General features: G+C 48.1%; 2 protein-coding genes across 4 annotated transcripts in view; one reads left to right on the top strand and one right to left on the bottom strand.

Moving 5' to 3' along the window:
- The window catches only part of UPK3BL2 (uroplakin 3B like 2), a 12,088-nt gene extending 2,663 nt beyond the window's left edge, over nucleotides 1-9,425 (bottom strand). The window contains exons 1-6 of the mRNA XM_062012668.1: nucleotides 9,417-9,425; nucleotides 8,543-9,293; nucleotides 2,032-2,181; nucleotides 998-1,217; nucleotides 832-908; nucleotides 501-621 (exon numbers count right to left, since the gene is read on the bottom strand). Of these exons, the coding sequence (XP_061868652.1) occupies nucleotides 501-621; nucleotides 832-908; nucleotides 998-1,217; nucleotides 2,032-2,181; nucleotides 8,543-9,293; nucleotides 9,417-9,425 (1,328 nt within the window). The remainder of the gene's footprint in view (nucleotides 1-500; nucleotides 622-831; nucleotides 909-997; nucleotides 1,218-2,031; nucleotides 2,182-8,542; nucleotides 9,294-9,416) is intronic.
- On the top strand, nucleotides 8,758-26,246 carry TMEM248 (transmembrane protein 248). Of its 3 annotated transcripts, XM_062012555.1 has the most exons (8): nucleotides 8,758-9,026; nucleotides 17,696-17,792; nucleotides 17,929-18,103; nucleotides 19,372-19,657; nucleotides 20,913-21,063; nucleotides 21,862-22,045; nucleotides 22,495-22,638; nucleotides 23,420-26,246. In XM_062012555.1, the coding sequence occupies exons 3-8, from the start codon at nucleotides 17,945-17,947 to the stop codon at nucleotides 23,438-23,440; spliced, it is 945 nt and encodes a 314-aa protein (XP_061868539.1). In that variant the 5' UTR covers nucleotides 8,758-9,026; nucleotides 17,696-17,792; nucleotides 17,929-17,944; the 3' UTR covers nucleotides 23,441-26,246. The 3 variants fall into 3 exon arrangements, with proteins under 3 accessions (XP_061868539.1, XP_061868538.1, XP_061868540.1); XM_062012554.1 differs by lacking the exon at nucleotides 17,696-17,792; XM_062012556.1 differs by lacking the exons at nucleotides 8,758-9,026; nucleotides 17,696-17,792 and adding an exon at nucleotides 9,230-9,312.

Here is a 26,246-nt window from a genome sequence, read left to right as displayed (position 1 = left end):
AGACAAGCAGAGGGGTCAGCTGGGGTCCAAGGGGCTCTGCCAACCCCTCCCCACACCAACCACTGCTGAGGGGTTCTTGTTCCTTCCAACTCCTGATTTGACAACAAAAAGGCTTTTTAAATCTTAAAAACACCTCCAGATCTATCTCCACAAGAGGAAATGGGCTCAAGTTGCATCAGGGGAGGTTGAGATTGGAGCTGAGGCAGAACTTTTCCCTGGGGAGGGTTGTCAGCCCCTGTGCCAGGCTGCCCAGGGAGCCGGTGGAGTGCCCAGCCCTGGAGGGATCCCAAAGCCGTGGAGCTGAGGTGCTGAGGGCTGTGGGTTAGTGGTGGCTGTGGCAAGGTAAGGGGAGAGTTGGACTCCAAGAGCTTAAAGGGCTTTTCCAACGAAAATGATTCTGTGATCTGACAGGGCTGAGGAGTGGGATGTTGTCCCCAGGACCCCACAGAAGCTTCCCTCCCTCTCCCCATCCCTGAGTGTGACCCAGTGCAGCCCCGTACCCCACGGCTCCGAGCACGGCTGCGGCCAGCACAGCCCCCAGGCTGGCCAGGACGGAGGCGATGACCACCACGGCACTGCCTCGACGTGCGGGCGCGGGGTCGATGGAGCCCGGGCTGCCGGCTGGAACGGGGATGAGGGATGTGGGTGGACACGGGGCTCAGGGGTGGTGCGATGGAAAAGGAGAGGGATAGAGCAGCGGGGGAACATTGGGGATTGCTTGTCTCTTCTGGGTTTTGGGGTGATGGCACAGGGACTAAGCCATGCTGTGTGCCAGCACCCCGCCTGCGCAGGTACAGGGGATGGGTGGGAGGATGGCAGTGCCACGGGTACCTCTCTGCAGGAGGATGGGATCAGACCACCTCGTCTCTGCTTTGGGGCCATGGCAGCCCATCACCAGGAACTTCACCCTGTGGGATGGGACAGCAGCGACAGTGGCAGGGGGGACATGTACATCCCAAGTGGGGAGTCTGGGGGGGATCCGTCCCACTGGCCTCACCTGTAGGGCCCTGGCGAGGGCAGGGGCCCGTTGCAGGGCTCCCGGGTGCCCTGACCTCCGCACGCCGTGTCACCCCCCACCCGCAGCACAGCGGGGCTGGGTGCTGAGCAGGCGTAAGCAGCCACTGCCAGCTCCAGGGTCATGTAGGAATGGGCGGTGGGCAGCTGCTGGTAGAGGGGCACATCGGCCCGGGATGAGGGGTTTCTGAAGGTGGCCGAGGCTGCATGGCACAGACGGGGAGTGAGCAGCTGCAGCGAGGGACCCCTGTGCCCTGGCTGCAGTGGGGAGTGTGTCCCTGTGCCCTGGCTGCGGTGGGGAGCGGGTCCCTGTGCCCTGGCTGCAGTGGGGAGCGGGTCCCTGTGCCCTGGCTGCGATGGGGAGCGGGTCCCTGTGCCCTGGCTGCGATGGGGAGCATGTCCCTGTGCCCTGGCTGCCATGGGGAGCGTGTCCCTGTGCCCTGGCTGTGGTGGGGAGCAGGTCCCTGTGCCCTGGCTGTGGTGGGGAGCGGGTCCCTGTGCCCTGGCTGCAGTGGGGAGCGGGTCCCTGTGCCCTGGCTGCAGTGGGGAGCGTGTCCCTGTGCCCTGGCTGTGGTGGGGAGCGTGTCCCTGTGCCCTGGCTGCGGTGGGGAGCGTGTCCCTGTGCCCTGGCTGCGGTGGGGAGCAGGTCCCTGTGCCCTGGCTGCAGTGGGGAGCGTGTCCCTGTGCCCTGGCTGTGGTGGGGAGCGTGTCCCTGTGCCCTGGCTGCAGTGGGGAGCGTGTCCCTGTGCCCTGGCTGCGATGGGGAGCAGGTCCCTGTGCCCTGGCTGCGGTGGGGAGCGTGTCCCTGTGCCCTGGCTGCGGTGGGGAGCAGGTCCTTGTGCCCTGGCTGCAGTGGGGAGCGTGTCCCTGTGCCCTGGCTGCGGTGGGGAGCGTGTCCCTGTGCCCTGGCTGCGGTGGGGAGCGGGTCCCTGTGCCCTGGCTGCGGTGGGGAGCGGGTGCCGGAGCGAGGGCTGTCCCTGTCCCCTGGCCACCGGTTCTGGAGCAGCGGGTGCTCACCGTTGGCGAAAGCCACCACTAACCAAACGGTGTCAGAGGCCTCGGTGTGCGGGTCGAAGATGCAGCGGGGCCTCTCCAGCGCGAAGGTGGTGGCGGTGATCTTCCCCGGCAGTGTCGCGGCGGGCACGCGGGGCACGTAGGGCAGCAGGGCTGGGGGGACAGGCGGTGAGCGGTGGCACCCTGTGCCCGGCACCCCTGACCCCAGACTACACCTGTGCTGGAACTCGTGAGAGCTGGTGCCAGCACAGCGGGGCCTCACGGGCTGCCAGCAGTAGCAGCACCTGAGGGACAGCAGCCATGTGGGGACCCCCAGCCGTGCCCAGCCCCATAACCCCCTCCCTGCGGTTGCCAAGACCCCCGCAGAAACCACCTCACAGCCCCCCACCCCGAGCCCCTGTGTCCCCCAGAGGAGTCACCCAGGCCTGTGGCCGTTCCAGCCAGAGCCAGCAGCACCCACGGCAGCTCCATGGCGCTGTCCCAGGGGCTTGATGTGCCGTCCTGCTCCGCTCACCCCATCCCACTGCCGAGGGGACGAACCGCCCCGTGAGCCCCCGCAGCAGGGACCGCCTGTCCCGAGGAGCCTGACCCTCCCAGCCCCACATTCCTGCACCGGCTCTGCCGGCCTGGCAAGACCCCGCGGGCAAAGAGGGGTTGGCTGTGGCTCCTGGGTCACCTCCTTGGTCTCAAACCTGCCCTGGAGCTGCCCTGTTGGACCCTGGAGCTGAGGCGCCAGAATGGGCTGCAAGGCTGGAGGCCACGAGCCTGTGCTGTGGAAGGGGAAACTGAGGCACGGAGGGGCACATTTGAGAATGTGTTGGTGGGAGTTGGAGGTTTTGTAGGGGCTACAGGGGCAGTTGGGCAAGTGGTCCTGCCACTCTCTTTTGGCTCACCAGGGCTGATTCCCCACGGGTGCCCCGTGCTCATTTTGCATCTAGAGCCAGAGAGAGGGGTGGGCTGGTAGCCAGCTGGATTTGGGTGCAGCCAGCCTTGTCCTGAGGGCAGGGAAGCACTCTGGAGCCATCACACCCAAAACTCACCCAAAACCCCAAGTGTTCCAGAAAACAGTCCCACCCAACTAATGTTTCCCCATCACCCTTCCCCCTTGTTTGTGGGGCCAGACCACAGCTCCCCCTCCCTAGGGAAAGGGTCCCCAAGCCTTTGAGATGGAGCCAGGGCCAGTGGCCCTGGGATAAGAGCTGCCCCACAGCTCAGGGACTGTCCCCTCCACCAGCTGCTCCATGCAGAGGGGTTTGAGTGCTCTTTCTCTGGTGCTTGCCAAGGGCAGTGGCTGCCCACTCCTGCGTGGGAGGGGATTTGCTCCCCCCCTTCCCAAAGGGGCTGGGACTGCACCTTCAGATTAAGTGGAAATGGGGCATTCAAAGATTATGCAGTCCAGCTGCAGAGAGGAAAAACAGGCACAGCTGCAGCCTCTGCTCCTCCCTCCTCCAATCCCTGTTTTACTCCCCTCCTCCTCCCCTCAAAGACCTGCCCCGGGGTCTGCAGAAGCCCCTAAGGATATGCCAGCCCCTCCCCTGCCAGCCCAGAGCCCTCCTTCAGTGCTGCCAGCGGGTGCCAGCGGCTGGGCCAGGGAGGAGGGTGACTCAGGGGGATACTGAGTCACAGTTTCAGCTGCCAGCGCCCAATGCTAGGACATGGGGCTGGCATACCTGAGGGGTCAAGGCTCACCTAAAAATAGCCACCCCGCAGCAAACACACTGGGAAGGGAGAACTCCCCACCCTGGGTCTCCAGCTAAGGCCAGGGGCACTTGAGTGTTTTGGTCAGACCTGTTTGGTAGCATTATAAGCAGTTATTTGGGGCTCTGTCTCCTCCCATGGCAATGATGTTGTGCTTTCACCCCCTGCCAGCCCCACAGCCCCTCACCCTTGCCCCAGGGCACAGAGGGCACTCAGCCTCGAAGCATCTCCCTGTGCAGCAGTGTCTGAGCACCTGCCTCTGCTGCTTTCCACCCCTTTCCTGCCTGCAGCCCCCCTGCCAAGAGGGCAAGGCTGGCTCAGAGCTCCAGCAAGGACATGACAAGGCTTTGAGGAGATGCCACATGTCCTGCTGGCAGCCATGGGTGAGCTGTTGAGCCTGACAGCTCATGTTATGGTCACCAGCCCTGGGCCAGCCCAGATGGAGGAAGGCTGTGGCTGATTCACACACAGGAGCATCTGTCAGGAGCCTTGGGCCACACTCAGCAGGAAGTTCTTGCTTTGTACAGGGCTGGGTGAATCCTGCTCAATTTTCGCTTCAATTCACTGTTTTGATTGTTGAGACAACATGCTCTGGGAGTAGAAAGCTGAGGTTTAACCTGAAACCTCTCCCTTTTGCAATCAAGCAGGAGAGGAGTTTCTTTGTGTTGAGCTCATCAACACACCTGTGCCTGCTGCCAGGAGCTTCCATTCTTGCAGCATTTCCAACCCTCACTGTATGTTTGGGGCTTTTCTCCCCAGAGCCTGCAGCAGAGGGTAACTGGGAAGCTGCAAGCACAAGGTGGACACTGGGGAAAGCTCCAAAAAACCATGGTGCAGGACATGATGGTACCAGGAGATGCTGAAGCAGAGCTGCCATGAAACATGGCCATGTCCCACACCTCTGGGAAAGGAGGTGAAACCATTCTGGCTGCCCAGCCTGGGGTGGCTCCCTCAGTCTGCCAGCCCTGGGTCAGCCTTGCTGGCCAAACCTTGGTCTCCCACCCTGAGGTTGGTGGAAGGAACGGGATGAGAGAAGTGACCCTGCAGACCCCAAGGTCAGTGAGAGAAGAGAGGAGGAGGTGTGTGGGGACAGAGACCCTCCTGCTGCAGGTGGGGAGGCTGCAGGTTGTCCCCCTGCAACTTGTGGAGGGGAATGCTGGAGCTGCTGGCAGCTGGTGGAGGACCCTGTGGCAGAGGGAGTGTCTGTGCCTGCAGGCACCTTGGTGAGTAAGCACTCCCTGTTCTTGCCTCCATCCACAAGGCCCTTGGTTGTCTTTCCTCCTCCCATCTCTCTGAGGTCTCTGCCATCCTGCAGGATGTGAGGGGTGAGCAAGAGGCTGCATGGTGCATGGGGAGGTTGTGGATTCTCCATCCCTGGAGATGTCTAGAACCTGGATAGACACAGTCCTGGGCAGCAGCCTGCTGTGGCTGACCTTCCTTTGCAGGAGCTGGAATAGGCAACCTCCAGAGGTTCCTAACCTCAGCTCTGCTGGCATTCCCAACTGGAAGACTAAAAAATAAAGTTCAAGTGCTTATTGTGCCAGTGATACCTGTTTCCAGATCAAAGGGACTCTCAGTTCCTTCTCAGAGCCCTGATCAGTGCTGCTGTGACACCAGGCCATGCTGTGCCTTAACATCTCTCCCCAGAAGCAGACCTGGAAGGCTGCAGGTCACAGTCAGACAGGCAAACCCCTCAGGGCTCACACAGCTGCCCAGATGGACATTCCTGTCTCAACCAGAGCCCTCTGGGAGCGAGCCAAAGAGAAAAGGGTTCTGCCTATTTCTGCCCCCCTTTCTCCTCTGTCCTTTACCACTGCTTCTCACACAAAAGCAGGTGTCTCGGATCTGGTCTTAAATAACAAACTGTGCCTGGAAAACCTGCTGAGGTTAATTGATTTCCAAACTGTACTTTGTGGGGCGAGCTAGCACTGAATAATCACTGGGGAGAGGCTGGGATTTGGGCTTGTGTCTCCTGGAGGTACTGGCTCAGAGCGTGGAGTGCTGTGGGGACCAGAGACCGTCCTGTGTTTCAAGAGAGTGAGCTGCAGCCCTGTATGCTGTGTCTCAGCTTCCCAGCTCTGGTATCTGTCAAATCTAGCCTCTCAGGGTGTTCACTGTGTGGTGGTTGTTCCTGTCCCCTAGAAAAACTGTGCTTTTTATATTTCCTTCAGCCTTTGCTTAGAGGTATGTGTTGGTGGGGTTGTTTTGGTAGCAGGGGAGGGGCTGCAGTGGTGGCCCCTATAAGAAGCTGCTGGAAACTTCCCCAGTTCCAAGTCAGACCCACCTATGGTCCAGGCTGGGGAATGAGGCACCTCTGTGATCACTGTTTAAAGGGAAATTGCAGCAGGAGGAGGGAGATGAAGGAGGTGGGATGGGAAAGACAGGTCACACAGACCCTAAAGTAGATGGGGAAGGAGGTGTGTGGGAGCAGAGATCCTGTGATGAGGCAGCAGGCTGTCTCCCTGCCACACTCAGAGAGCAATGATGGAGCCAAGGTCTACCTCAAGCTTATCTATGACCAGATGCTAGGGAGGGATGGGGGGAAAGATGGTCTCTTCCCCATCTCACTGTGGGGGCTGGAGTGAGCTGTGAGGACTTAAACCATCATACTATGCAGGAGTCCCTGGGGGAGACTCTCAAGGCAGAGAGGGAGACTCTCAGTCTATAGGAAGGAGAGGAATACCAAACAGAGAATCCATGCAGGTGACACAGTCTTAGAGTCCAAGACAGAGAGGTGAAAACCAGTGTGTAGTGCGAGCACAGGCTGATCATAACGACTGACCTCTGAAGGAGATGCTTCGGGAAGATTTGTCTTTAATCTTTCCCCTGGAGGTTTATGGGCGCAGTGACAAGTTCCCTCATCTGGCTGCTCTATTCCACCACCTCCTGGACAGCACAGGAATAGAGCTGCAGTCAGTGAGGGCATGAGTGGGAGCTGAGTACAGCCGTGTCTTGCTCCTTTACACAGCAGCTGCAGTGCAGGGTTTTGTTCTGTAGTTTTGACCTCTTTGAGAGGAGACCGAAGCCAAACTCCCTCCTCCACTTCGTGCCCTGCAGCCAGCTCCAAGGGAAACAGAGAGACATTGACAAGCTTAGCTAACCCCAGCCTGGCCTTGGCGCCCAACAACACTGAGGTGGTTGCACGGCTACCTCAGCCTGACCTCAGTGCCTGACCACCCTGTGGTAGTCAGATGGCCACCTTGGCCTGACCTTGGCACCTGATCACCCTGTGATCAGACAGCCATCTTGGACCAGCCTCAGTGAACCACCTGGGGTGGTTGGCTGGCAACTGAGGCCTGACCTTGGCTGCCAACCAACCTCAGAGTGGTGCATGGCTACCCTGGCCCAACTTTGTGGCCATCCACCCTGAGGTGGTCAGATGGCCAATCCTGGCCTGACCTCTGGGATGGTCAGACAGTCACTCTAGCCCAACCTCTGCCACCTACCACCCCAGGGTTCTCTCGTGTATGTTCCCTTGTAGCCCGAGTTTCTTGTGTTTAAGCAGAGAGGCACAAACATGTGCTGATGGTTATAGCCAGTGCTGTTGAACAGCCATCTGAAAAAAGTGTTAAGAGGATTGGGAGAGAAGCAGCAGCATTAGCAGGTTCCATCTGATAATTGGACCTTGGGGGCTCATACACTATAGTGTCTGCAACACAAGACAAAATGGTGTGATACATCATCTGGGTATCTCATGGGAGATGGATGTGTCCTTTGTCTACAGCCGCTGTCCCTTTGTCAGAGATGTGTAATGAACTAGTGAACAGGATTATCTGTTTTTACTCATCTGGGAGGCTTGCCAAATGTGCACTGGCTGTCCTGCCTCACAAAGGCCTCTGTCAAGGAGTCAGTAAGTCAGGAGAGTAATTCAGTCCTCACCTCTGGTGGCTTTCAAGACAGGGTGGTTTCTGACCTTTCTCATCTTCAGGAGGATACTGTAGTTTTACTTTTCCATAAGTACCACAACTTATGGAGGCCACACAGAAGACCCGGGCTTTGTCCTCTGTATGTCCTCGTGTATTTCCATACCGATTGGGAAGATCCTCGCACCCCAGCCAGCCTCTGCCCCAGGCTGGGCCACCCTAACTCCCAGCCTCACACACTCCCCCTCCACTGCCCTTGGCTGGGTTCACTCCAGGGTGCCATTCCTCCTCAGACACTTTCCATTCGCCTCTCCTGGCTTTCAATGTAATTCAAATGTTATTGTGATTCTGTTAAGTCAGCTGCTTGACTGTGTGGGCAGCAGGTCAAGGCACCTCTACTCTGCCTTGCTGAGGCCTCATATGTTGTCTTGTGTCCAGTTCTGGGCTCCCCAGCTCCAAAGAGACATGGAACTGCTGGAGAGAGGCCAGTGCAGGGCCACCAAGGTGATCAGGGGACGGGAGCATCTTCCTTATGAGGAAAGGCTGCGGGACCTGGGGCTGTTCAGTCTGGAGGAGGCTGAGGGGGCACCTGAGGAGGATGCAGCAACACTTTTTTCTGCAGTGTCCAGTGACAGGACAGGGTGTAACGGGCACAAGCTGGAGCAGAAACAATTCCATTTAAGCATATGAAGCAACTTCTGTACTGTAAGGGTGAGGGAGCCCTGGCCCAGGCTGCCCAGGGCAAGAGGTTTCCAAACCTGCCTGGACACGTCCCTGTGCCCCCTGATGGAGGGGACCCTGCTGTAGCAGGGGCTGGGCTGGATGAGCTCTGCAGGGCCCTTCCAACCCCCCCATTCTGGGTTCCGTGAGTTCATTTTGAACGCTGTCAGCTACTGAGCACCGCTTTTATTTGTAATTTTACTTTTTAAAAGTAGTTTTGGACAGTTTCCAACGGCAGAGTGGCTCGGACACATCAGCGGCCCCTTTGTGACGGGACCCGCGGGCTGCACCGGCCCCGGAGAACACCTCGGGGAGCGGCGGTGGTCCCGCTCCGCTTACCCTCCCGCTCCTGCCGCAGCACCGGCCCGCCCCGGCCCGGCCCGCCTCCGGTGCCCGCCCCGCCGCCCTGGCTCCTCCCGCGCCTTGCCGGCGCCGCCATAATCTTGTCCCCTCGGCGCCGCCGTCCGCCGTGCGGGGTCGCGGCTGCGTCCCCGGAAGCAGTGAGCGGCGGCGGAGGAGGCGGAGGCGGGTGTCCGGGTAGCGGCGGCGGCAGCTGCCTCCCCCCGCCCGTCCGGTCCCCTGCCCGCAGCCGCCGTCGGGGCAGGAGGATGGTGCAGAGCCCGCCCGCACGGCAGCCCCGCCGCCTCTGAGCTCCGCCGCTGCTTCCGGGCCTCCAGCCGCCCGGCCCGGGGGCTTCTTCCCCCTCGTCGGCCGCCGGTAAGGCGGGGGCGGAGAAGGAGCCTCTCCTGCGGGGCCGGGCGCGGGGAGCCCGGCCACCGCCAGCCTGATGGGGACGGCGAGGGTCGGGCCGGGCCTCAGCGCCGGGCTGCCGCGGGGCGGGGGTCGCTCCGGTGGCGGGTTGCGGCGGGGGCAGCGGCTGCGGGAGCCTCGGCCCGGCTGCGGGGGCAAAGCGGTGAGCGGGCGACCACCTGCCCCCTCCCCTGGCCGTGGAGCTTCGGCTTCGGGTAGTTTGCTGTGAGGTCTCTGCGGCAACGGGATAAACGTGCGTGGTTTGGCTGGCCCGGAATATGTTACCGTTAGTTTTACTTTATCGTTGACTCGAAAAGTCAATCTCCTTTTAAAAGGCTTTTAGGTCAAACTTTGTACGTGTGCCATCGTGGCAGGGGAAAATAGTAAGAAACGGTAATTCTGGTCGCAGTACAAATATTTCTGCTCCTGAACAGTGATTCCTGCCTTGGCGTTTTTTATTCTCTTGCTTTTTTTTAATTTGGCTTTTATAAAGATGTCATGATGGTTTGAACAATAGAATTTTCCATGCACCATACCTAGAGCTCAGCTGCAGGATGCCTAATGCTGAGATTTGAGCTACGTGTCCTTGTCACAGATGTGGACACTCCAGGAAGCGTTTCTGCCTGACAAAGGAAGGAACAGATTACAGAGCGGTGGGGTTGTTTTCCCTTCTCTTCTCTCATCTATTTGCCTTTTAAGGGCTTGTCTTCCCCAGGGAAATTTATTTGCATGATTAATTGTGGTGGTATAATTGCACAGGTAGTCTTGCACTGTTAGACAAACCTTGAGTCTAGATAAGGGCTCTTTGAGGAGCACTTTCCCCATCCTCTTGGGGACTTGTGAGAAGTTTTGCAGTCAAAGGTGTGTTGTGGAATGAAGCCTCTCGTGGCTGGGCCCATTTCTTGTGGTAAATAATTAATGTGGGTTTTTTATAAGGAGTTGAGTTATAGGAAATACAAACTCATCCTCTGGCTGCCAGGTGGGAGATGTGGACTGGTTCTGGGTTCATCTCTGACCTGCTGCCACTTCCATCTGCCCGCCTGTCGTCTGGTGGCTGCAGTCCAATCTCTGGCCAGCCGTGCCTGCAGGACAGGGGATAGCTTTGGTAGGCAGCCTGAGAGAGATAATATTGAATTGTGCTGCAAGACTGAAGGCTCTTTGGATTTAGTCCCATCAAAGAGGATTAAGGCCTTGGTCACTTTGTTGCCTCCTGTGATTTGAGGAGTGGCTGAGGGCTGGTGGAATGCGGTTCTTCTGTCCCACTTGAAAGACAAGAACTTGCAATGCTGCCTGATAATGCAAAACAGACTACAAAACAGACATTGTGCTCTGGCATGAGAGTGGAGTGTTTTGAGAGCATGGACAGACAGACCTCAATGTCCTTCTTGTGAGCTGATGCATCTGACGAGACTGGGATCTCTATCGGCTTGGAGTGCTGCAGGAGCACAGCCCCCTTCCAAATCCCACCCTGACAGTGCTCCTGCAGCCTGTTAGCTGTCACCATCTCTTTTTTAATTAAATGACATTTTTTTGTAGAAGGGAAAATGCTTTGTCTAATGAGCCTTAAAACAAAGTATTAATGAAACTCATTGGTGTGAGAGTCCTGTTGCTTTTCCCAGACCTGCCCTTGCCAAAAGCATGTCTGCGTTGGGAGATCTGTTTCTTTGAGAAGATTGTTCTGAGCTGTGAATAAAGCTGCTTCCCAGGGCTTGGAACCCCCTGTTTTGTTTGGGGAGAAAGCTTGGGATATGTCCTGGAAGAAAACTTCAGATATGTCCTGGCATGCTGGGTTTTGTTAATGATCTGTGGTACAATGGGGGCTGTGCTTACCTATGGGAGCTTGGCCTAACCTAATTAAAGTCCCATTTCCTTTGACCAGTGGGGCTGAAGTGTACAGCCATGGTAATCTCCCTGCCATATCCTTGATATTGCAGCTATTGCCCAAGTCTCTTATTTCAGGGATTTTTGCAGCTGTTTGTATTTTCTCCCTCACCAGTGACCACTGGTTGTTCTCCTGCTTCTCTCACAGCCAGTGTTACCTTCTGCCTACACCCTAAACCCTTTTTAAGTCATTCCCATTGAGGTGGCCATTTCATCAACGTGTCAGTCTTTGTCTGCTTGTGATTCAAGCAGTGTGTCTGGGTCTCTGCCTCCTTACAGTTCTCATTACAGTCTGAAGAGCCTTTTTCTGTACTCGCACTGCTGAATTCTCATTCATGAACACCACATTCCTCAATGGATAACCTTAACAAAGTCAACGATTAACCTTTGTGAATCAGTCCCTAAACCAAAGTGATCATTAACCTGTTACTGAGAATTTTCATGTTTGTGGAGTGGTGCCTTTCTGTGAGTTGCATTGGTTTGGCCATTGTCCATACAGCATGCACAGAATGTGATTTCTGCCTTCATCGAATTCTGTCAAACAGAACTGTTTGGCTTTCGCTGATGTGTCTCATACTAAGCAGCAGGAAGCTCAACAGCATTTTTTAACACAACTTCAAAATCCTTTACTCTCATATTGTGTGTTGCATCATAGTGGACCTGCTTTAACAGGGAGGTTGGAGTAGATGACCTCTAAAGGTCCCTTCCAACCCCCACCATTCTGTGATTGTAGATATGATTTAGATGATGATAAGCCATGTCATAAGTCATGACTCTGACTCATAAAAGTTGGAAGGTTTTAAAAAAGCCCAAGCCAGAGCTCTTGGATGTGAAAGCATTCCCTTTCCCATGGCACAGACTTGCTTGGCAAAGGGCACTGCCTCCTTAAAGCTTGGCAGCAAGATGTCTGTTTACACCCAGAGATGAGGTTTACTTTCCTCTTACAGCTGGGTGTATTTTTAATTGTGTGTTTTTACTTCAATTTGGAGTTCATTGAACCAATGAAAAAAGGCTTTCTTTGCATCATTGGTGTTTCCTGGCTTGTAGCTTTTCTGCCCTTTTCTGGTTCTTCATCTTTTTGGAAAACTTTTTAGCATTAAAAAAAAACTAATTGGAACTTATTTGCATTTGTTTTTGTGCAGGAATTTTCCTTCAAGTGGTAAATTTAAAGTCAGCTGTGGTGTCTGTCCCAGGAGCATCAACTGACAGACTGCTCAGATGCTGGTGTTTGATCCACCACAGACACTCTGAACCACAAAGTGTGTCTGTTGGGAAGGGCTGTTCAGTATCAGTGTTGCACACACAGATGGAGTATCACTGGATACACATATATTTTCCTTTGTATTTTTTAACTCATTGACTTTTTATTGTAAGCTTTCTGTCTTTAACAAGAATTATAATCATGAGTGTTTGAAATTCAGCATCAATTTGGTCCTTAAAAACTACTCTAACTCTGACCAAATTACTTCCCTTCCTGGGCTTTGTTTTATGGGTAGAGCTGAAACATTTTCTGTTCATGTAGTTCTTGGAGATGTTGAAATACTTTATTATGCTTTGAAAAGTGTTTTGAGAGGTGAAAAGAAACATTTAATACAAGTAGTTCTTGCAAGCCCCCAGGCTTTCATTAAGGTTCTGCTTCCTGGCTGAGTCTGCTAGCAGAGTAACATGAGGAAAGGATCTCCTCTTCAGCTGATGATAATCTTGCTCTGCCCTGCTCAGTGCCTTCTCTCTCTGTGCTCTTTGCACATGTAAAGGATCAGGACTGTTTTTCTGCCATGCTTTCTGCTTCCAGGCTGTAGGAAAATGTCGCTTTTATCAGTAAAGTTATTTGTAGTATAAAATAGCTCAGAAAACTATGGTGAGCTACTGACTACTTTGAGCCAATTCACTGGTAATTCCCATTTGGGTGCTTTCGCCTGGTTCAGTCTTGAGGGAGTGGATGTGCTTGTGTACATCTGGCTCCTGAGCTCTTGGTTACGTTGAGTTGCAGTGGATTGAAAGATCTTAGGTGATGTTTTCTTGAAGGATCCTTAGTGATGTTGTCATCAGTTTTCTTCCTCAGTGCATCTTGATTACTTCTCTTCCTCTGCTTTTTGAAGACTGATGACTACGAGACTGTTTGGTTTACTCTTTTTAACTCTGAAGGACAGGAGAAGGTGAAGGGGATCAGCTGGACAGGAAAAGTGCTGTGCTCAGGAGGGTTCCCCTCTCCTCATTCCCCTAGGAGCCATCCCTGCTGGTTGATGACAGAGGTGTTTAGGCTGTGCAATTTCATCCTGCAGGGTCTTCAAATGCATCTCAAAAAGATGAACTGAAAGAGCTGCAGATACTGGCAACTTGTTTTTTTTCCACAGATTTCAGTACAATAAAGTAAGTCTGCCTAGAAAATTAGTGGGAAATGCTGCTTCTTTTCCTTCCCAACTGCATTTTATGGTAAAAAAATATTATGTTGTGAACTTCTATCAAAGATTTAAATCTTAATATCTTTAATTTTGGTGAATCTTCCCCAGTTCCTGTAAGAAATGAACTGTAAAAGCACCTGATAGTTTATGTAGTAGAAGTTAATTCTTGGTTTCAGGACATACAAAGGCAACATTCTGGTGAGTTTAGAAGCTTCTCTGTATTTTTTTATCCTTTTTTCTTTAAAAGAAAGAGAGGGGGGGAGGAGTAATAATTACTGCTGCTCTGAGAACCCACAGAGGCTTTGGTTTTGGTTGTAAGATCAGCTGAGGTTACTTATGCCACTTCTGTTTGATAGGCTGGTGATATTAGATTAGATATAGACATGCTTAATGAATTAGTCTTATAAAGCTTGGTCAGGCCTTTTTGAATATTTTGACCTTCAAGAGGCAGCTTCAGAGTGAACACAGCTGTGATCTGGCTTGCTTTACTGTTTTAGTGTTGTAAGTGTTAGACATCAAGTTTGGTTTGAGAAGAAAACTGAAGGAAAGAGATTTTCTTGGTACCTACTGTTTTCTCTTCTTAAATGAGGCACTTGATTTTGAGATCAACACCATTCCTTTGGTGCATGTTATTTATGGATGGTTTGGGAGGAGAATCACAGTTTGGTTGATTCGTGTTTGTGAGTGGTTTTTCTGGCAGTGGTTAACCCTGATGTGACCTGTTTCCTAATCCCTTTTGCACTGCTGGTAATGAGGCATCTTTGAGAACAGAACTGTTTGTTAAACTGGACTGCACAGTTCAGATGAAATGGCAGATGTGTGCAGTAAGATGTTCAGCCTTAGAAAAGGTGCTAATCTCTGTGTGTTGTCCTCAAACACCTACCTCATCATTTTCTTCCTTGGGATGTTTCATTGGTGTGGTTTTTATGCTTTTCTCTTTTGTAGTGGCTGTCTTACCTCCACATTGAGAAGGGGAAATATCTGTAAGGAAATGACACGATTTTCAAGTGTTCTGGGGGAGAGATGGTAGTTGCCATTATGGCAAGATACGTGGAAAAATTGTCAGATGTTTACTTTACTCTCTTTAAAATTCATGTTTGGTTTTTTTTGTTTTCCTTTTAGCAACTGCAATTTTACTTTTAATACCTGCTTTAGTACAGCACAAAATGGTTTTTATTGCTGTTAGGACTTCAGTTCCTTTGATATTAAGCCCTGAGAGTGGGAATCTGATACTTCTGCTATGACTCATTTCATTGACTTTTTGTTGTTTGCAATAAACTTTGAGGGGTTTTTTTTTTCCCTTATTTGCATCTTCTTGACAAACTCAGAGGTCTGCTTCAGAAGTTACCTTTTCTACATTCTTTTATAAGTTAAGTTCCTCCTTATTTGTATGTTACTTCTTTGAGGTTTCTGGATGTTGTCTGGAGCTGTACTGGAGGAAGACTCACTAAACTGTAGAATAAGTGATGCTTTCCTTGCTTTTTAGATGACTCCTCAGTTCTGTGTTTGCCTGGGACTGTGACTAACTGATGGCTATTTCTATACATTACCATTTTTATCTCTAACTGTACAACAGTATTTCCAGGGCCTGATGTAAGAGTGCAGCATCTCTCCAGTGCCTCTTCAGTGTGTCATTGCCTGTAACTGCCTGGACATGCTGTTTCCTCTGTACATGCACATCTCAATACCGAGCTATTCCTGGGGAGCTGGTGGCCAATGCTCCAGTCTGGCAGTTTTCATTCTTCCCTTTGCACTTGAGCTGCTTGTTTGGCCGACTGTGGAGACTTTTATTGCAAAGGTATTAAAAGGCTTAGCTGGAGTGGAGAGAAGCAGGCAGCAGTTATCAGAGCTGCTTTCTAAATTATTTATTGAGCTAAAAAGTGCAATTTGATCTCGATTTCCTGACCTACCAGGAGGTAACAGCATGCAGTTTGGGGTGGGTTTTTTTAACTTTGTGAAAAAGAAATAAGTTAAATGTATATTCTTTAGCTTACCTCAGGTCCAAACAGAAAGGAGGAGTTGAAGTGTGGGGACCATTAACCAAACCCCTAGAATCAACTGGGATTATACTTTATATATATATATATGCACTGATGTATTTCACAAATTGTTTGTTAATTAGTGTTTTTTAAGCACTTTATTTCATAAACAATCAGTAGGTCTTCAGGCAGGAGCATGGAAACATTCCTCTTGGTTCTGGTTTGCAGTCATCGTGTCCAATTGCTGTTTTCATGTCAGCTCTAGTATTGAAATCCACAGTTGTTCCCATTTCTCTCTCAAATGCTCAAAAGGCACATTATGCCTTGAAAATTGCAGCTTATAGCATTTTCTAATTGCTCTGAAAGCTGCTGAGTTATGGGAGCATATTAAGCAACTGGCACTTAAAAGCTGACGATCTCTTATGTAAAAATAATATTAGCCCAAATATTTTTATAGGTTTGCTTTTCAGCACATCCAGTTTTATGGCTGATTTTTACATCCCATGGTAAACAAACACACTCATGGAGCTGTCGGAAGCCCCTTTCAAAAGGGCTCCCAGTGCTGTAGGTGCTGTGGGGGATGTTCAGCTGTGATTAAGTGCTGTAATAAAGCCTGAGTCTGTGGTGTTGTTTTCAAAAGGAAATTCAGAAGGGAACATCCAATACAGCTCTGCTTTTGGTTTATCTGTTGGTCTTTTTCTATCTCAATATATGTGTCCTATGTTTCTAGATGGAGTGTTTGGGATTTTTAACTAGGGCTCATTTAAGAAATGTGCTGCCCGTGGCAAGAAGGTGCAGAAGTGCTGACTATTCCCAGCATGGTCCTTGCCAACACCAGCTCTCTCTTTCCCTCTCTCTTGCCTTCTCCTGACCCCTTTGCTGGCCTGTTTGGCCATAGCACAGATGATCTTGGACAGAGACAGACATTCTGGTAAGGGGCACATTTACCATCATCTTTTCTGTCCTCTCCTTCTTTCCATCTGGGCTTTTCACTCTCAGCCACACTCTATTTTTGTAAAGAGTTGTTTGCAGCACCTGTTTGTTCTAGCTGATTAAAAGTTGCTGACTTCCCTGCTCAGAGTGGATAAAACTTGGTTGATGATACAAAATAGTAAACCCAGGATGTGCTGTTGTGCTCTGGAGTGAGCAATGTTTCTGGAGATTTCACTGAGGAGAGCAAGTAGGTGTGTGGGGAGGAGATGGGGAAGGTCAGCATGCACAACTCAGTGTTGTGTTATTGCCACAGGATCTCTGGGCTCTTCTCAGGGGGTTGAATTTTCTCCTCGGTGGGATAGTTTTGCAGAAGGATTTCTGCCAGTAAATGGAGTATGAACAGAAAAGTTTTGATCATTGTACATCGTGGATTCTGAAAAAGGCTCTTTTTTTCCCCTTCTCTTGCCTGCCTTTAACTCAATAGGTCAGATCAAAGACCACTCTCTCCCTTGCTCCCTTCCTCTCCCCTCCTCAGATTTACCACTTCATCCCTGCAGCCTCTGGATTGTAAATGAAGCGTGCTTCTCGTGAGAGCCTATCACCTCTCGTGAGAGTCCTGCAGAGAGCAGAGTCCCTGACTTAATTAAATGTTGTCAGATCTGTCTAAATGCTCCAACATTAACCACTGCAGGGCTGAATTCTTTAGGTACTAGTCCTGAAGTCTGCCCTTTCCTATGAATTTGGAGAATAAGCAGCACATTCTAGAAACAGTTACTGTCTTTCTAGTTTAGTTGGGGTTAAAAACCTTTTCAACCAGGGTTTTGGGTTAGACAAGGAGAAGATGCTGCAAGGCTGCCCTGGAACACTGGACTGTTTGCTTTTTGTTGTGACTAGAGGTGAGGAAGCTGACACAGTAAACTTAGTTTGGGTTTTTCTGCTCTGCAAAAGAAAAGAGAATTCAGAAGGTGTATTAGACAAAATATTACATTTTGTACAAAAATGCATGATTCAGTGCATTTCCTCAGCATGTGCACAGTCCTCTCTTTGTTTACAAACTCTGGCAATGGTTCTTCCAGCCTCCACCCTCGTGCAGTCATTAGGTGTTTCTGACCACAGGATTCATGGTGCAGACGCCTACAATGACATAGATTGCTTTTTGGATCCTGCTTTTGAAGGCAGAGGGATTTAGAGCTGGGGACAGGGTGAAGGGAGATCTTCTCAAGCTTCAGCCGCAGTTTTGAAAAGCTATTGAAAGTATGTACAAGGATGGACAAAGTTTGATCTGTGGGCTGCATTACAACTCCACCTGCAGTGTAATTTGAATGCAGATACTACTGGAATTCAAGTGTATCAGTGTGTGGGGAAAGAACTGGGGTTATTGCTTATTGATGATATTTGGCTGTGCCAGAAGTTATCTTCATTTTGTAAAATCTTTTCCCAGTTGGCAATTTCAGGCATCATGAAGGTGATGTTGAGCATGTTTTGATTTGTGCTTCATTGAAGATGCAGAGGCTGTGTTCAGTGAACAGCAGAGTCATGTAATTGAATCTTGTTTTATTATATCAATCCATTTTTTTTGTTGTCAAGCTCCTGTCTTATGTAATCCACCAACCTTCCCCCTCCCCTGTAACACATGCAGCCTGGTCACTCTGTTGTAATATTGTTTGTTTTCAGGTGAACAATCAGAATAATGTTCAACATAAACGTGTTGGAGAACCTGAAGGTTTACATCAGCAGTCGACCTCCACTTGTGGTCTTTATGATCAGCGTCAGTGCTATGGCAATAGCTTTTCTGACACTGGGATATTTCTTCAAGATCAAGGAGATCAAGTCACCAGAAATGACAGAGGTAGGTACAAAAAATTCCCAAGCTAAACAGTAAGAAGAGCATGCCCCAAAGCTAATGAGGGGTTTTTTCTTTCCCCTAAAAGTCCTCTCATGGAAGTATGCAGAGTCTTATGGAAGATTGTCTTCATTTGTACTCGCCTCTACTTTCATAAACATGGCCAGCAATGTGCCCAAGAAGGCCAGTAGCATTCTGGGATGTATGAAGAAGTTGTGGGCAACAGGGTGAGGGAGGTTCTGCTCCCCCACTCCTGCCCTGCTGAGGCCTCATCTGGAGTCCTGTGTCCAGTTCTGGGCTCCCCAGCTCAAGAGGGACAGGGAACTGCTGGAGAGAGGCCAGTGCAGGGCTACTACTAAGGTGATCAGGGGAGTGGAACATCATCCTTATGAGGAAAGGCTGCGGGACCTGGGGCTGTTCATTCTGGAGAAGAGAAGGTTTAGGGGGCACCTCATCAACATTTATAAGTATTTAAAAGGTGGATGTCGGGAGGATGGGGACAGTCTCTTTTGTGCGGTATCTAGTGACAGGACAAGGAGTGATGAGCATAAGCTGGAATACAAGGAGTTCCACCTGACATAAGGAGGAACTTTACTGTAAGGGTGAAGCAGCTCAGGCTGCCCAGGGAGGGTGTGGAGGCTCCTTCTTGGGAGGTTTCCAAACCTGCCTGGACACGTTCCTGTGTGACCTGACCAAAGGGAAACTGCTTTAGCAGGGGGTTGGGCTGAATGAGCTCTAGAGGTCCCTTCCAACCCCCACCATTCTATGATTCTATAATAAGGAAGGAGGCTATTGTCATGGATGTTTGACTAGTGGTGTTTTATTTCAATGATGAGGCTGAATCACCTGACACAGATGTTTCCTGTAGAAGTCTCTTTCTAACTTTGTCACCTAGCTTGTTTGTGAAACTTCTTATCTAATAGTACTATTCTGTACTGAGGGAAACCTTGCTAGAAACTGCTTACACCCTGAACACAAGGAGAAGGGACCAGGTTGGTATATTCCTTTTGTAGTCTAAAGGAGGATATTCCCCTGCTGTGCCAAGCAGTAGTTGGGCAGTGGCTGGATTTGGGGACATCTAGCTTTGGTAAACAACTTGCCCTGTTGTTGAGCTAGCCATGGTGGTATTTGTGCTTGCTTGGTGAGCCATGTAATTTCTGTTAAATGTCTGGGAACTGTGGGCAGAGTGGTTCCTATCGAGGTCTGCACTGCTCCAGAGAAGTGGCAGCCAACAGTTAACTTGCTCATCTGGTTGAAATCACATTTATTTTAAGGACTGGAATACTTTCCTCCTGAGGTTTAATGACTTGGACTTCTGTATATCTGAGAATGAAACCTTAAAGCATCTCATCAATGACACCACAACTCCAGAAAGTACTGTGACTAGTGGACAGGCGAGATCTTCTACCCAGTCTCCCCAGACCCTTGAGGACTCTGGTCCCATCAACATCTCTGTCTCAATCACGTTGACGCTGGATCCCCTCCGACCTTTCGGTGGATATTCTCGCAACGTCACCCATCTAAGTTCCACCATTTTTGGACACCAAATTGGACTCTCAGGTATGCAAGACCTTTATAAATTTGAATAACTGTATCCTCAAATTAAAAAATCACCAGCTTAGTATTGGTGAGAGAAATCTTCTGCTTAGAACATATCTGTGTTTCCAGGGTGTTCCTGTATATAGCCCTTCACTTACTTGCTAGAAGAAATTTTGCCCTGCATGCAGGATGGAAAAGAACCTGCAACTTTGCCAATATTAGGCTTTGTGGTTTTAAATGATTAACCTAATGACAATGGAAGTTTAATTTTTCAGCCAACAAAATTCCAAGCAGCAAAAGCTTCCACAGGGACAACCTTCAGTTCTATCTTGGTATGTTTTGCAAGCCTTGAGCTCAGATTTTAGAGGTGTTAATGTACATTGCAGGTCAAGTAGAATGTTGTCTAAGAAATCAAAACAGGGTTTAATATTAAATATTTAACTCCAGCTTTAATATTGCAAACAATAACAAAGAAGACAATTTCATAAGCAGTTTGTGTGATGTGAAGGACTGATCTGCTGTGAGACTGGACTGACAGTAACTTTGGACAAGAGATTGTAGAAAATGAGGAGAAATAGGTAATAGAACCTCAGTGAGTTTTACTTTTTTGTCAGAGTTGCATCTTATAATAATGCCTGAAGGTGTCTCCAACCTCAGAGACCTGTGAAGAGGCATCTGCCATAGCTGTAAATCTGTATTGCTGTATTTTATGTCGTTGTTATGGTGCTGCTTTAAGAGCTATCAAATGCAAATTCAATTTCCAGTAGCCTGGGTTTATTTTCAGTATGAATTTATCCACGTGAAGTTAACCTACATGACTTCATCTGCAGTGCAGTATCTGCTGGCACCTTTCTATGTACACAGGTATCTCCAGTTTGAAAAGTAACCCTCAGAAAAAGCAAATGTGGAACAAAGTCTTTGGGAGGAGAAAAGCTGAAGAGCTGTGGTTTTTACTTTTCTAATAAAGTTCTGTTATCAGGCAGAATTCACTTATAGATAGTGAGTTTTGAATTTCTGAAAGAAGCCTAATGACCCTGCCTCTTCTAGGGCCAGAGAGATAATAAGGGCCAGCAGCTGGGGTTTTCCAGTTTTGGTTTGGTTTCCAGCTTTCTTTTTGCTCTCTTTGTTGATACTAAATATCCTGGATGACTTCAAAGGTACAAGTTCAGGGTTACAGTTGCTGCCTTAGCTGTGTGCGTGTTTGTCCTTATCCTAGTGATTGTTGCTCAGATACTTTTGTGAGCAAAATCCAGCTCTACTTCTCTCTTTCTCAAAGGCAGAGAATCCCATGAGGAGATAAATATTACATTCACCCTGCCAGCTGCCTGGAATTCGGATGACTGCGTTCTTCATGGCCACTGCGAGCAGGTCGTGTTCACAACCTGCATGACCGTGACAGCAGCCAGCAATGTATTTCCTGTCACAGTGTAAGTGTGTTTAAAACACTCCTTCACAGGCTGGTTACAGGATGGTTAACTCCTCAGGTTGTTCATCCCTGAGGTTGTTACTTCCTGATGCTTGTTCTTCTTGACTGTGGAGTTATGTACCCACTCTTCTTCCTCCCCAGTAAAAACCCTGTCTTGAATCTTTTGCTGTCTTTTAGCAACACTCAGTTTTTCAGTGGATGCTTTGAACTATAGCCCTGACCTGCCTCTTGGTTTAAACTTAAATATCCATGGATTATTTTGTTCCTATTGAGGCAAGATACTCTGGAGTTTAGTTTCACTCCCTCCTGTGAGAGCTAAGGCTTGACACTAGAGTTCTTAGTCTCGGTTCTTAGTCTCTTCACTGCTGGGAGATCACCATAGAGAGAGCAGCGAATCGTGCTTTGCTACCATACCCCAATAGGTTCAGACCTTGTGTCAAAGTAGTTTCCTTTTGCCTGCCTTGTCTCTCTGGCACTGTTCAACATACCTTGGAGAACTACCAGACAGATTGACTCTGTGAAGCCTTAAGAAAACCAGTGTTTTTCTAATTAAGGTGTGGGATGTTGACTTACTGAAACAACATGCAGTTAAATTCTAATCTTAGCATAGGAGTTGTATGTGTTTTTATTCACCCTTTTGCTTAAGCTTTGGTTTTTACTGTTGCTTTGGAAGGTCCAAAATGAAACTCTGTTTTATGCTGCTGTTGAGAAGACTAGGTTTGACTCAGTTCTAAAAAACAGCCCTGCTGAACATGGAGAGTGGCAATTGGGGTGCTAATTATTTCTGCTTTTTCTGCAGTCAGCCACCACATTGTGTTCCTGAGACATACAGCAACGCTACACTGTGGTACAAGATCTTTACCACAGCAAGGGACTCTAATACAAAATATGCACAAGATTATAACCCTTTCTGGTGTTACAAAGGGGCAATTGGAAAAGTGTATCATGCTTTGAATCCCAAGCTAACTGTTATAGTTCCAGATGTAAGTGCCCTGGTGTTTTTATATGTTATGTTGAAGAAAAGCTTGGCTCTGTTTTAAGTGAACAGCATTCTGTTCATGTCCTAAAATAGTCAGTGGTGGTTTATTATGTAGTACAAAGGCTGAGACAGTTTTGGGTGTATTTTACCCATAGTTGCTGTGAGGATTGTCTTGTAAACTCCTCACAGCTTTCACTAACATTTCTATTAAACATTTGACAAAAGACATTGCCAGTAAATGAAGAGGGATCTGTAGTAGAGATTCGTAATGTGAAAGAGTGTTCTGTCTCTTTGTGCCACAATTAGGAATCATTTTCATTACTATGCCAGCTGCATGAAGGGGAGAAAGTTGATATATGAAGTAATTTCTGGGCTGATCTGATAATGATTGCTTTAATATAAAATGCCAGCTATTAGTGCATTGTCAGTAAATGGTTTTAATTCTCTGTGCAGGATGATCGCTCTCTAATAAACCTGCATCTCATGCATACCAGTTACTTCCTTTTTGTGATGGTGATTACAATGTTCTGCTATGCAGTTATTAAAGGCAGACCAAGCAAACTGAGGCAAAGCAACCCAGAATTCTGCTCTGAAAAGGTGAGTCTGTGTAACAACAAAATATTTACTGTGGTAAGAAAATACAGAAAACCTGGTTTTTTACATAGTAATGACTGTACTTTTACCTCCTGGAGATTTAGATTTAATCTCTTTTCAAAGAGACGTGGATGTTTCGTTGTGGACAGTACAGATGGGTGCTATAATATACATCTACATCTTTGTAGGCCCTTAGAATTAGCTTTCTCTCCTGCAGAAGTGGATCACTGCAGACCTGTCTGTGCTGTAACGCAGCTCTTTCAACGTTATCATGCTGTTCTGTATGAAGCATTGAACAGGTGACATTGAGTAGTGATCTTTTTATCACACCAGACTGAAAACTTTGAGTAAAACATGACAGGTAATTCTAAAGGTGGTTAATCAGAATGAAATTAAACCAATGCCAAAGCTACTGAAGCAGTCGTTATTCTGTACTCACTGGAGACCTGCACGTTGCTGGAAATATTAAATACAAATGCCATCAATGTATGGCACTTTTTTGATCTTAATGATACTTTGCAGTATGAGCTGGTTTTGTGTTTCTTTGGGTTTTTGTGGTGTGGATTTGTTTGAGTTTTTTTGGGAGTGGTTTGGGGTTTTTTTGTTTGATAATGCAAAATACAGACTTCAGACTTAACCTTGATTTCTTTTCCAAGTTAGACTTTTCAAGGGTCTTTGAAAAGGCAAGGACAGACATTGCAGCTGCATGGAGATAAGTAAAATCACTCTTATGGGATTAAGAATTTAACTTTTAATTAGATGTTTTCTCTTTCTTTTTGTTCAGGTTGCTTTGTCAGAAGCATAATCTATCCTCTCCTCTTACCGAGAATGACTGAGAACCGTAATCATTGCCTGCTGAACCCAGAATGGGTCTAACACTCTGTGAATACATTATCTTGCAATGTTGGTTTATTCCAACCAAAGACATTTCAAGTGCCTGTAATTGATTTGTACATATTTATAAAAGTATATTCCGAATAGGTCAGAGGATGCACTTGTTCCTCCTTGGAGTGTGGCCAGAAAGTTTCAGTCTTTACCTGTGGACATAGCAGAATGTTTGTGTAGATATGTTTAGTGATACGGCTACATATAGTCAGAGCAAGATATTTTTTGTCTAGCTGCATCTGGGCAGGTTGAGATGCCTTTGCAAAGTGTCTCAAACAAACCGAACAGATCTCTGGTTTTGGCCCAATGGTATGTACAGTGTGTTTGAAACAGTATGCACCTTTGATATAATACTACATTTCCAAAGCCACCAATCTACTACATGAATTAAATGTGTATTTGTGTGGCCTAATACTTTCTTCCATTTGCTCCTTGCTTGCAAGAAAAGATATCAACATTTTAGATTCTATTTTTTTTTCTAAGAAGAAAAAAAGAGAAGAAATACATATTCACATTTTAATAGTGCTGTATTTAGGACAAACTTGTGCTTTTATTCATAGTAAAAAACCAAAAGTGAAGTCCCATTTTAAAGTGTTTCTTACTGAAAAGTTCTAAGTTTGATTTCTTTTTTTTTTAATGGTTTTTTGTTTTCATTTGGCTTGCTGAAATGCCAGAGAATCAGTCAGCATAGAGACTGTCTGGAAGATTTCCACTTGGCCTCCCATCCACAGCCTTCAAACCAGGATTGTGCATCTCTGCTGCAGAGCACTTTTGGGGAAGTTCTGGTTTTTGATAGAAAGTGAAACTTAATAAAAAGATGTGTTGTATTTGCTGTCTGTTGGTGCTCTGCACAGCCCTGGGCAAGTGCAAATAATGAAAGGAAAAGAAATCCCATAGCCCGATGTAGAGCTTCACTTTGAGACTCTCCATGAAGGGCAGCTAAAAGTGACACTGTTCTTGGCTTTGTCCTGGTTCCATGTAATGCTGCCCACATGGGGGGAAATGACAAGGAGAGGACTAGGGCTGTGGTGATTAAGGGCAGAGAAACCTCACAGTAAAACACACATTGTTCTCTGTTCTTCAGTCAGAGATTTTATTCTGTGCATCTCTCCCTTCCCCATTCTGGCTTTTGCTGTTTCTAGCTTCTCCTTGAGTTGCCTCCTTAATTTTCAGGAGTCAGGAGTTTCCTGCAGCCATTTGCACCACTGCTTTTAAAATCTCACTGGTTGCCTTAACTGACCTTTCATCTTGTCTTTCAGCTTTCTTGTCAGGTAGTACCACTGTAGGTCTGCATACATACACACACATCAGCTGGTTTCTTTTTTCCTCCTCCTTTTGCTATAAACTCCACAAAAAAAAGAAACTCAAGTTACAAATCTCACAGTCTCAATTATGCTGGCATAAGATTCTCAGTTTATTGCCTACAGACCCTCTTGAGTGGCACTCTGCTGGTTTGTGTGTGTGGGACTTCAGTGAGCTCACAAGTCTTCACAGTGTTTGAAGCAAAATAGTCAACACTTCAGAACATGTTCCTTTACAGAATTTCAGTTAAGTGATGTTAACTAACATGTGCTTTTCTCCAGGGATGTTAAGGCAGAGCTTTAGAGATGACATAGTTGCAAGTTTAGGGACAAAAGTGAAGCTTACAGTTTTCTCCTGATGCTGCTATTGGCTAATGTAGCTTCTCTGAAACAAATTGATGTCAAAACAGATATACAGCTTCTCATGAGAACTCTCTGAGCTGTTCCTAATTGACACTCCCCACCTCCCAGCCTTCTGCAGTGATACTGACTTCTGGAGTTGCCTATGAGGGTGGCTGGATGGGTCTGGGGACCAAAGGTAGGAATGGGAAATGGGTTGTGGTGGCGTTACCAATTCTGGAAATGCCAAGAAATCACCTGACATGATGTGTGAGTCCTTTAAAAAAAAAAAACAAAGCAAAGCTGAGGCCTTTCTGTTTTAGCAAACTGAAAATTCAGATCTCCACATGTCCAAACTGGAATTTGGGGGAAATCCCACAAAGGAGGAAAAATTGGGAGTAAACAGAAGTATTGGCTTTGATCTGATATCTTGCTATTTGGTGGTTAGAGGAGCCTGCTCTTGCAACTTAACACCCACTATACTGAAGTACTGAGAAACAATAAGATTGCAACCCACAAGTGGAAAAGGGAAAAATGTTTTTTGAGAGTTGATTTTGTTTTTTTGGCCTTAGTTCATCCCTTTGCACCCTGTATTGCAGCAGAGAGATGAGGGCATCGGGCAGGCCGACATGCTGCACTGCTGAGGGATGTTGGATTGTTCCTAGGCACAACATGCAAAAGTTAAATGCAGCCAAACAGAAGAGTAAAAACTTTAATATTAAAGTTCAGATCATATTGATCTTTCCTTTTTTTGGTTGTTATTGTTTTCTTTTTCTTTTTAACTATGACTTGAATCAGTTTTGATTCTATTTGTACGTGTTTTCTTGTTCTTAGAAAGCTGACATTTTTCCTTTTGTGTTTTTCTTTGGCATTACATAGAAAATCTGAGCCTTGGTTTTCAACCCTCTGCAGGTGATTGTAGGGTTAAGATGGCTTGTTTGTTTTGGTTTGTTGTGTTCTTACATTTCACTTGTCTTGTTGCATGATGGTTAATAGCTGATTTGGAAATGACATTTCTCTCCTAGATTAATTTTGTGTTTGTAAGATGTGCATATTGCTTTGCAGAATAAACAAAAAAAAGATGGA

This window comes from Colius striatus, chromosome 20 (assembly GCF_028858725.1).
Source record: "Colius striatus isolate bColStr4 chromosome 20, bColStr4.1.hap1, whole genome shotgun sequence".
NCBI classification, from domain to species: domain Eukaryota; kingdom Metazoa; phylum Chordata; class Aves; order Coliiformes; family Coliidae; genus Colius; species Colius striatus.
Note: the sequence above shows the minus strand (reverse complement) of the source record. Positions and strands in the feature narration are given on the sequence as shown.

What these genes read in the sequence shown, in the direction of transcription:
- TMEM248 (XM_062012554.1), top strand. Translation starts at nt 17,945, where the DNA reads ATGTTCAACATAAACGTGTTGGAGAACCTGAAGGTTTACATCAGCAGT. An exon ending in ACACCAAATTGGACTCTCAG is followed by an intron (nt 19,658 to 20,912) that starts GTATGCAAGACC and finishes TCTTTCTCAAAG; the next exon opens with GCAGAGAATCCCATGAGGAG. An exon ending in CAGAATTCTGCTCTGAAAAG is followed by an intron (nt 22,639 to 23,419) that starts GTGAGTCTGTGT and finishes CTTTTTGTTCAG; the next exon opens with GTTGCTTTGTCAGAAGCATA.